This window comes from Bactrocera dorsalis, chromosome 2, assembly GCF_023373825.1.
Source record: "Bactrocera dorsalis isolate Fly_Bdor chromosome 2, ASM2337382v1, whole genome shotgun sequence".
Taxonomy (NCBI): Eukaryota; Metazoa; Arthropoda; class Insecta; order Diptera; family Tephritidae; genus Bactrocera; species Bactrocera dorsalis.
Window position 1 is genome coordinate 25,648,576 of NC_064304.1, and position 12,074 is coordinate 25,660,649.

The following is a 12,074-nucleotide window of genomic DNA, read 5'->3' on the forward strand; positions in this document are numbered from 1 at the left end:
GACGCCGTGGGCAGTGACGCCGCCTTGATCTCGTATGCATATATACGAATATATGTATATTTATAAATACGTAGTTGCTGTTGTTGTTTCCTGTGGTATTTATAATTTCCATGTTTTGCAGCTCAGCGCTTTTTATAAAGAAATCAGACGTTTTTAAAACGCTTAGTGGTGCGCGGTCTGTTTCATTTTAGATACTTTCTGTGGCGCGCTGTGGCCTCAGCTTAATCATTTCGGAGTTCATTTCAGTTTTTGCTCAATGCTGCTTTCACATATACATACATGCATATATATATAATTGTGAGCTCGACATTTTAGTCACTTTTAATCGCATTAAAAACGATTTGGAATTTCAGGCTAATGATGATGAGCAATACATATGCATAGCGCGACAGCGGAGCACAAAAAGTGAAGCACGAAAAAAGACGCGCAAACTTTCCACAACCTTAATCGCAGCAGGCGGTAACCGTGTCGCTGCAGCGAGTTAATAAACGCAAAAAGTCGCAGCATTTAAAACGTCAAAGTCAAAATTTGCGCGCTTGAGCTCTCGAAGCACTGGCAGACAGCACAACCAGAAGAGCGAAAGCAATAAAAAGTTGCACTGTCAAAATTCGCTGCCACTAACACAGAGCACAGCAGAACATAAGCAAAGTGAAAGAAAAAATAAATCCTGCGCTTGGTTGGATACCTCGTTACAGCCTCACCTAATTAAACTGTCAACTTGACATTTGACATTTTTACGACGCTCGGCAGCCGGCCTATAAAAACAAAGCGAAAAAACACGAGCGCAAAATTAAAACAAGTCGGCTGCTTGGTTAAGCTATTAAAAAGTTTCACTCCTTACTTAAAGGTGGAGAATGCGCGTATAACAACTACCAAGTGACATGAGTAACAACAACAACATATAGCTAACCAAAACAAAAAGCGAAAAAAATCAATAAGCAAAAACAACGTTGTCCACAACAAGGCTTGGCATAATATTGACAAGTTCAACTGCAACATATTGCAATTTTCTCGCCATACAAACCATAACAACATAATCACGGCGAGTTGCTATAGGCCGCACAGCTTTGTGACGCTAACTGACTATGTCCAAAACAACAACACTTGTAGCAACAAGTACAACAGGAGTGACAACAACAACATCAACATCAACGACACCAATAGTAAGTGTAATAAATGGCAATACAGCAAGTATCCAATGGAAATAAAATGAATTTTATGGCTTAGCGTTGTTGGCTGAAGCATGCCGCTGCAAGAACGCCGCCACCGCATACGAGCTGTAGTAGCGGCCTCTAGTAGTACTTAAAAATACAAACGTTAAGTATGTGTTACTAAATGCACATTTAAATGTTTATTCAACATTTTGCGCGCACTCACACACACACAAACTTGCGCGCGCGCCTAAACTAAAACCGAATAGCCGCATGTACTCTTACTCTAACTGGGCGTACGAGCGTTCTGCGACATTGCATGCTTGCCGTTGGAGTATCCGCAAGTTAGCGTTGCAATGAAAGCGAAGCGCGATCCGTAGAAGCGCATGACGGCTTGCCTTGGCAGCGAGGCGAAATGATTTATTACACAAGTACGCAGGCGCACTGTCAAACTGACAGTTGGAACAAAACACTACAACGCCATAAAATGACGCGCCACTGTTATCGTCGTTTTCGCGTGTGTGTTTAATAGTGTAACAGCGATCTTTGTTGGTACTTGAAGCGTTGATGCCGACATTTGTTCGTAGGACCATCGAGCCCTCGAATTTAATTGAATTGTATAGAAGTATAGAAGTGAAATTTCGCAAATGGCGGAAACTCATAAATAGGTGGGACACAGAGATGATAGCAGTCGTACGAATGATAAAAATATGCACATTTGCAAAAGTGCCCGCAGCAATAAAATTACGTCTGACATAGTTCATTCGTAAGTAGTGATGTAGTCTAAGTTGTATAAAATCATTGGAAAATTACTTTTAAAAAATCAACTGAATTGAGTAATGTGTGACTATTCAGCAGAATTTAGCCAAATATAAATAGCGGCAAGTATAAGCGCATTGTTACAGGCGCTTTCAGAAATATATCGGGTAATTCAGCGCAATTCAGCTAACTAAAATTGCTGTCGTTCCCACATTGAACAAGAGTAAATAATTATCAACTGACTTCAGCTTTATTCAATCTAATTCAGAGTAATTCTGCAAGCAATCTTCTATTTATTATAAGAACGCAATATTTAAAAAGCTTTTCGATTGGTTTCTAATAATTCAGCGCAATTCAGCTAACTAAAAATGCAAGTGTTTCAATAATGGCACTGCAATAAATGATTTTCAGCTGACTTCTGCTTAATTCAGCGCAATTCAGCGGATCAAATTTACATAGTATGGCATATCGTAAGCATAATTTTTTCCTCTATTTAGCAATAAAACTTACATATATATTTTTAATGGACGACCGCACGTCGCAGCCATTTGTAAGCACTTTCATTGCACCATCTAATGCAATACGAATTTCGTATGCAACATACGTAATATTGTAAGCGATTGACTAATGATGATTCCAACACTATATAAATAGGCTTTAAAGGCGATTAAAGAGTCAGTTATATGAAGTGGCAATATTTGTATGCATAATTTGCTTTCGCCGCTAAACGGTAATTGCATCGTGACAACGAAATTAGCATATGTGAATGCACATGCGATTTTCCAAAGGGTTTCCCAGAATTTATAACGAGTGCTTGATGGGTAAACAAATATGTGTGCATTTGTAGTAATTGTTATTTGAAATTAAGTAATACTGTTGGTCTTACATATACAAAATTAATAGTTGTAGAAAGGTAAATTTGTTATTCAGCGCGATAGCTGAATTAAACAAAATAACCAAAATTTTCCACACAGTATTGAAAAACTTAATTTTTCAGGTAAAGTTGGTTTGTGTGAAACTTGTTAGAATTCACTATGAAAATATTTGACAACAAATTGATTTATTTACCATTCAGCGCAATAAAATTTTTGTCAGCACACCAAAATTTTTGTCAGCGCTTCGTGTATCTCAATAATTTAGTTACACACATATTTATGAAACGCTAAAAGACGTTGCTGAATAATGCTCCTCCTTGGAAATACATGCCTCATGTGTTTTAAAAAAGCCTTAAATTATATTGAGGCATCCTAAGGCTGCACTGTGAGGAATGTTTTCATTTCACTTTCTAAAGCAGTGAGCGCGAAAATGTCGTACGGCTCATTTAGATGCTACGCATCATATTTGCCTACACTCAGCTGTGGCAGCTGCGAAACGCTCGGAGATTTTTCATTGTTGCAAAACTAAGTGCCACTCAAAAACACATACATGTCGACACCGAAATTTCCATAAATATACGGTATTTTGGTGTGCGCAGTCAGTTTAAAACTGTGGCATACCACTTAAGCAGCACTTGGCATTAAAAGATGACATATGCAACAAAATCCGCGACACGACCGTCACGGACGCCAGCATGCGGGGAGTATTGAATGTTTACGATTAAATTTTACTACAGTCCGCGTGACGAGCTAACAGCCTGCCTGCCAGCAAACGATGCAGGCGACGGAACTGCTGCTGAACGTTATGGTGTGGCATATTGGAGCTTGCTGCTGGGATTTTACATGCATTAATGAAATAAAATATTCAAAACTCTGTATGTATGCAACAAAACCGAAAAGGTTTAATGCCATCGTTATAGTGAGTATTGTTGTAGTTCTTACTGTTGTTATTGTTGCAACATTGACAGCCTTCAGCGCGCGCTGACATAAGACGAGCAACAAGTTTACCGCACAATCAGCCGGCATCAACGAGCGACAGCGCAACAGATCAACTGCGCTCAGCAGTCAAGCGTTCGGCAATAAAATAAGTTAACAACTCAGTTATTGAGGGAATGGCGGTTGAAAATACATATATATGTATGTTGTTCTCATATACATTTTATTTAGTAACGAAAAAGTTTATAGTTTTAGTTTTTTTCACTTTTTTTGTTGTTTTTACTACATTGGCGTCGAGCGCATGTGGGCCGCGCGGGCTATCAGGCCAAGTTGCAGCCTCCAGCCGGCATAGTCGTGCATTTCTGTATATCTAGATACTTGTGGGCTGCTGGCATTGTTTGTGGTCAGCAACAATGTGAATTTGCTACAAACAATAACAACAACAAACATATGTCTGTATGCAATATGTATGTGCAACAGCTGCATGTTTGCATGGTTCGTCACTCTGTATTTGTTTATGTATCGCAGCGCTTTGACATGCCGGATCACAGTCACTTGAGATTAAGAATGATAATTTTCCGTTGTTGTGTGCTTAATGTTTTCGCAAATTTCAGCACACCGTTTTATTGTGATTTTGTCTCTCGTTTTTTTAATAATAAAAATACAAAACAAATGCAGTAAATTTGCAACAGCGACATTGAACTTGCCTGACGACGACAAGTGCACATGCGTTAGTCGGCGCTGCGCCGCCGCGCCGCCTTAGTTGCCGCGCTCAGCGGCAAATTGCGACAAATTTATTTAAGCGGCAAATAAAAATGCTGCTTTTTACGAGCAACAGTCGCTGCCGCACACTGCAACGGCCAACGGCCGCTCTTCTAATTGAATTGAATTGAAAAATTTATATGTTTATACGTCGTCAACATTAACTGTTGCTTTGTGATGTGTTGTTATTGCTGTTTTTATTGTTTGTATTTGATAATTGAAAATTTTGCATTTTAGTTTTGAGGTCAAGGTGAACTTGTTGTGCCAATATTATGGCACTATGCAACATGCATTTATTACAATTGCAGTAGCGGCAATATGTTGCAAGTGCGATTCATTAATCTATTTATGGGTGAGATGTAATAAAATGCAATTGAAGGCTTTTGTATATGACCGTGCATAGAATAATATGTATGTATGCAACACTTACCAGTGAGTCGACTTCGGGATCCGCTGTGTAGTAGGGTTTCTGTGATCTTATCTGGAAAGAGCAGAGGAAGGAAAATTGCAGTTTAATAAAATGTTGCAAGATTTAGAAAATTGAGAGTTGTTTTATAATTAATTTAAATTTTAAGATATTATTCTAAAAAAATATTTTATACTTATTTTTTATAATTAACTTTAAAATATAACCGCAAACCAGATGTATGTCATGTGCCACGCAACAAAAATTGTATGAAATTATAGCAAAACTTGCTGCTTTTAGCTCAATTTACTGCATTTTTGTTTAACTATTTCAATTTTCTTCTACATCACAACCACGTAGGTGGCATTTTATCAATTATTGCTTTGATGATTTTTATCTATGCAACACATTGTGCGTGTCATTTGGTTTATGTTTCGACTTGTAAGCACGTTTACGCCACAACCGATGGCAATAAAAATTCATATTACCAACAACTGTAATAAACTGAAGCGCTGCAAAATGCTCAAAGGCTTACACACACATATATAAACATACATACAAACACATACACACATATATAAAGCGGCTTGTTTATGGCTGAGCCTTCGCAAGCGCCTGCATGCGGAGCATTTCGCATGTTTATTGCGGCAAGTGTTGCCAGTGCGTGCAGGTACATATGTTCATACATATATGTAGCTGTTTGGTGTGTACATATATAGGCCGCCCAATTCACTACAAATATTCACCGCTCATTGCGCACAACTGTTCTTTTTCCCGCGGCAACAACATTACCGCAGACGCTGGCGGCTTATCTCGTCACCGGTTCCAGTTGTATTGTTACTATTATTACAAAAATTTTTTTATAGAATTTTATCTATTTTTGTTTTGTCTCATGCATTTTTGTCGCATTTCGCATTTTTTTCCTTCGCGCTTGTCCTTTTGGCAATCGAACAGTGGGGGTTTCGGCTGTAAACATTCATTTATGCATATACGAAAGCATGTGTATGTATGTCTGTGTATATGCATTTGATTGTCTGTTAGTATTTTCATCGGTAAGACCATTAGTCATGCTTGCGGCATGACGAATCCACATTTTGCGCACAACATTTCGATTTTCATGCAAACAAAGCCACTCCAGTTCAGCAAAAATAATAAAAACAACAACTACAAAACTATAAAAATACATCAAACACACACACAGCCTTGCTTGTAAACACCTCCTGATATTGTAATGCATTCGCTGAGTTGTTGGCTCTCATATACAGGTAGTTCGACCGCATCTGCTTACGAAAATATTGAAAACATTGTTGTGCGGCACCAGGTAAAGGCCAAGTGGCTGCATATGGGAATATCATTATACTACTTGCATACATTGTAGACTTCCTTGCTTTAAAACATAATTTTTTTTTCCAATTTTTCTGATTGTTTTCATTCCGTTGCGCTTCCCGCTGGGTTTTGTAAACACTCAACGTGGTTGGTATTGTACGCGCTTAGCCTATAATCTGCTTAAAATCTCTGCACCAGCAATACGCCTTGCTTTGTCTGTTTTCCAATGAAACAATTATTGTGTTGTTGTTACTTTTTTATTATTATTATTTACTTTTGTTACGGAATTTCGTTGCAGTTTTGTTTGCCTGTGTGTGTGTTCGCAGTGACATTGACAGTTGGCTGTCAAAATGCATTGGCACTGAGGTGGGCGGTCTGCGCTGCCTTAACTGTGTCTGCGCTACGTTGGTATTTGTTCGTTAGTTAAGCCTCTTCGGCTTGACCTTGTGGCAAATCGTTAACAGATTGTGTGTGACCAAAGTGTCAAAATGACAGCTGTGAAATGACATTGTGCAGGGGTATGCCAAAAGGCGCAAAGATTTAATTTTCAAACAAAGGTATGTGCCAAGCGTGAATTTCCATAACTTTCGGGGAGGTCATCGAATTTGTAGACAGTTTTGCTAAGAAGGTAAATTGTCAACATTTTTGCGTTTATGTTGCATTTTTCAAAAACCACACTAATTTTTAATAAACTCCCACCGCCTTATTCGCTTTCTAAACACTTCAATTGCGCTTAGCAACATTCAACATGTTGCGGATACATTCACAGCATAAGCAAGCAATACACTCTACTACTACAGCTGCTATTTTCAAATTGTTATGTTGCTGCGCAAGTAAAGCTGTCTAACTGGTTTGACCGAAGTATAATTGCAACAATAACAAGCACAACAACAACAGCCACAATATGTGGCTGCCACAAAAGCAAAAAAACATAAATGCTCATTCTGTACAACTATTAAAACACACAAAAATCAATATCGCACGCATTCTGCAGCCAAGTAAAACAAAAAAACAAAAACAATAAGAGGGGAAAACGTAAGCAAAAGAACAGCTAAAAATCGCGCACGCCGTCGAGATGCCTCGTCAGCGCATTTTGACTGGTGCTTTTGTTGCTGTCGCCATATTTGATTGCTCATGTCGAAACGTCAGCGGCAAATGTCAGCCTCGTCGTATGGTTCAAAAGAGTGAGCACAAGTAGTTCGCTATATATGCCAGTATGGGTGTGTGTGTTGCCAAACGTCAGCGTACGCTTGGCGTGGAGTTAATTATAGTGTTTGGTGGTCGCCACAACAACAGCAAAACGGCAATTGTTAGCAACAGGAAAACATAAAATATGCACCAGTAGAAAAATGAAAATATATTGAGAGAAGAAAAATGGCAAAACTATGCGAGGCAGCTAAAATGTAGCAAACGCCTTGAGCGCTGGCGACACGGCCCACTGTGCACACGCTTACAAGCACACATACACAAAGCTACAAATAAAGAGCAGCAGTAAGCTTGACTCACTGCATTCATATGCGCTAAATTAAAAATGGCTGACATGGGTGCATTTAAAATGTTGTTTGCAACTAATTACAACACGCCTTTGCGGCATGAACATTGTCGTTCGTTGAGGGTGTGTGGCGGAAAGAAAATGTTAAGGCACAAAATTAATGATTTCGCAGCCAAGAAAATAAGTAAATTACTTGCCTGGCAACATGTTGCTTTAACCTTTTTTTTAATTTGCACATTCATAAAATGTTGCGGCAACATTCTGCAGCTAAAGTAAAAATAAAAAAAAGCTGTATGAGCCAAAAGTTGTTGTTCTTATTTTGCAATTCGCTTTTTGGCAGCTGTGTGATACACTATGTTCCTCCTTTTTTCGAAAATTGATTTCATTTCATTTATTTTTGTTGCTTTTGTTACCGCTGTCGTTCGCTGCTCAACGCTTCGTATGCATGGCGTTGGTTGGGTTTTTAAAAATGTATAAATCATCATAACAAGTAAATTCACAGCATGAGACATGGCTATAAATAAAATCCCCATATATATATATGTGTTGTTGTTGTGTGTGCTTGTGTTGGTAAAAGCAACAGAAAATTTTGTCGCAGTGTCGTCGGTTTGTCAGCGAGCATATTTGCAAGCAAAATATCGTATAAATAAAAAGTATTCGAAATTATATTGAAAGCAAGCGAAAAAATGAGTTTTAAATTTAAATAATAATAAGATATAAATGCCATTTTTGTTTTACGTTTTCATTTTGATTGCTCTGGCTTGGCCGCTTTGTGCTGTGCATGCTTAAAATGCAGGCAGTGTTGCAGATGTGCTACAGTGGGACGGATTAGCAAAAGATTTTGAGTTTGAAATTGAAAAATAAGCAAAACAAAAACATAAAATAATAGAAATAGAACAAAACTTAGCTAAAAATAATAATTTTCATAATTTTTTTTTTTAAGAAAAAATTTAAAATTCTTACGAATAAATTTATTTTTTTAATTTTTTGTAGTCAAACGCGTCTCGCCCCAATTTATACCAAAAATAGTAATTAAAAAAAATTTTTTTTTGATAAAAATTCTTCGATATATTTCTTATAAAAAATTTAAAAATTTTCTAATAAAAGTTTTGCTCAAATATATGCTTTTTTGCCACCCGCGACACCAAACCAAGCAAAGCCTCTGAGCACGCACTTATACGCACATTTTATTGCCGAATGTGCTTTATCTAACTGGTATCTCTAACGCCACTCAGTCGCCCTTTGTTTTTCCCACATTTTTTTATTGTTTAAAATATGCGTAATTGCTTGCCAAATTAGCTGCTAATATCTAGTGTCCAGGGACTTTACGCTTCATGCTTTGTTTTATAGTTCTTTTTTATTATTTTTTTTTTTTTTAATTTTAAGTTCTCAGCTGTCATTATCGCGATTTACGTGGGCTGACACAGTGGAATGTGTGCTGCATTACTTGCATTAATATTTTAAAAATATTTATAGATCACGAATATATCTAACTATAAACAGAAACTCATATATTATAGTAAAAAGCATAATTGTGTGATATTGCGTTAAATTGGCTTAAGTGGACTTATGATTTTTAGATTTCAGGTAAAATCCTGAGCATCTCACTTGTCTCTTTTTGAACGTAAAGTGAAGCTTCTGGCTTTACTATATTATTTTAGATAAAATTCTTACTTGTATAACGAATATATTGAGAGCATCCCTCGAATTTTCAAAATTAACTTAAATCGACTTAATATTTTTCACTAATTTATTAAAAAATTAAGGAAATAGCATTGAAAATATAATATTTTTTTGTTATTATTTGTAGGTTATTATATTTTAATACAAATTTGGTACAAAGAAAACCTTTATCTCAAAAAGCGCTTAACTAAAAAATAGCAAATATGTTACTTCTTGCAAATTTCTTATATTTTCCTAATTTTATTCCCTAGTATTGTCTACTTTTGTAATTTTACTATTTTTCACGTAGTAAAAAATTACTTTTATAGCATGCCCGATCGTTAGCAATCAGCGTTCGCTTATCAATGTTGCGCTTAAGCGATTATTTGGTGAGTTATAGCAGCGAAGAGTGGCGCACACCGGTGTCAGTGTCATGCGGAACCACCAGCTACATTTCTTTGTACATATATCATCAATGCATATATATGACTTAAGCAACATTTTTTTCATTCTTAAAAACTCGCGCCAACACTGGTAGTTATTCAATGCTGACGTCCGTCGAAATCAGAATCTAGAAAAGTGTCTATCAACAAATAAATATTTATGACAAAAACTCTTAAGCTTTTTGTTAGCTATATTCAATGCTACGTATGTGCGTATGTGTGTACTTGTGTTTGTATTTATTTTTGTATATAGTATTTGTTCGTTTGGGTAATAAAGATAAAAGTGTGCCTATCTACCTTTACAATAATTTAAGTGTGGCTACATGCCTGAGTATGTACCTACATGAATGGATGGGTGATAAAATGTGTTGTTGTTAAAGTAGAGTATTCCCTACAAATTGTGGAAAAGGAAAAAAATATTTTTGAGAACATGATATTTTGTGTTAAAAAATATGTAGGTCGCTAATGGGCGCTATGTGAGAGCTCATGGCTATATATGTATAATTATATTGAAAAACAAGGTAGAAGACAAAAAATTAGAATGAATAGTTCTTTACTCATTTGACAAACGCTTAGAACACTGAGATTTGTTTGAAATCATCATAAAAAATATATATGGTTATATTAACTTTCCTCATCTACATTTTTTATTTGCAGCTTCTTAAAAAAAGGTTCTTCAAAGCTGATATGACTGCAAATCCATATTTTTTTTATAAGGCGCTCAATTTCTCACAAGGTCACCGCACAGTGGCATTATCGAAAACGTCAGCGCGCTCAATAAAGCTTCTACAATATAGACAACAACAACAATAACAACAAAAATGCGGTTATACAATATTAACAATAACAAGTCGGAATAAGCTAATCGACAATACAGACAATAATGTGGCTTGTAATTTTTATTTGATCCGTAAACGTTGCGCTGCGTTGTTAACATAATTTTTTATCTTTATAATACCGAAAGGTTGGAGCTTAATATACCGTAATACGTGCAGCCTTATCCATTATATTACTCATAAGCGCTATATACGCATACATATGGATGTATAAGTATGTAATGATCATTTTTTTTTTTTTTAAGAGAAAATTTTCAGACGCTTCAAAGCTGAAACAGCAGCGAATGTTGCACGTTACGTGTACTCGCATTTGACGCTTCAACTCACTTTGGCCGCAAATGTCAACACAACTTCTTTAATAACATTTCTTACTTAAAGTCAGAGGAAATTATTAGCTGCAGCATCAGCGCTAGGCAGATAACAACACTGCACCCAAATGCATTTACGCATTTCTATGTTTACTTGGGCAATAAGCAGGCATAAACAACAACAATAAATACAAAAGAATGCATGCTTCTTCTAAGCAAATATTTACTTGGTTGCTGTGTGCTGTTGAGATTCAAATTATCTTTGACTGCTGCTGTTAATGCTGCCAGAGGCGCATAGCGCGCTACTGACTTATGTAACTACTTTCAATGCAGCAAGACAACACGCACAACCGTACCAATGTACTTATCAATAATTGTTTAAATATGGTAATGGAGACTTCTTCTTTCGTGTTTGTATACAAAAACAAATAGACTTTTTCAAATTTGTCAAATAAAGCGAACAGAAAATCGTAGGTGAATGTACGTTAAGTAGCTGAGTGCACTTGTTTGTATGCCAAGCGCTTATGAAGTAGTGCAAGCCGGCGTGATAAGTTACATTTGAAATGCTGAAGAAAGAAAGACAAAAGGTGCCCTTCTTCAGCGCATGCATTTTTGTTTAATTATACACACACACACACACACATCCGGTCGGCTCATAATCTTAGGTGAGTGCAGTAGCTAATTCCTCTACTTGCCCGCCAACTTAGATAGCAACGCTGCATATGTGTGTAGGTGTGTATGTGTCACAAATTTAAATGCAAACGTGTGTATATTTATTGTTGAGAAATTAATTAGGTGAAATCAGTGAAAGACGGCCAAAATCCATGTCATAAAATGATATGAAAAGTAATCATAAAATATGAAGACTGATAAGCAAGTTATATACATCCATACGTACATATGTATGTATGTAGTATATGGCAGTGAGTTGCACTAAGCGAGGTGAATTTGAAAAAAAAAAATTACAAGAAGAGCTAAAGCCAACGAAGAATGCGTGATATTCAAGAATATCTTAAAAAAATTTTTCTAATTTAATTAATAATTTTATTTTATTTAATTACTTTAATTTTTTAAAACTATTCTTTTTTTATAATTTTATTTAAATTTTTTTTTTTTTA

General features: G+C 36.3%; 1 protein-coding gene across 1 annotated transcript in view; it reads right to left on the reverse strand.

The window, feature by feature from the left end:
* The window catches only part of LOC105231083 (homeobox protein homothorax), a 320,426-nt gene that overhangs the window by 254,753 nt on the left and 53,599 nt on the right, over window positions 1-12,074 (reverse strand). The window contains exon 4 of the mRNA XM_049448510.1: window positions 4,914-4,964. Within this exon, the coding sequence (XP_049304467.1) occupies window positions 4,914-4,964 (51 nt within the window). The remainder of the gene's footprint in view (window positions 1-4,913; window positions 4,965-12,074) is intronic.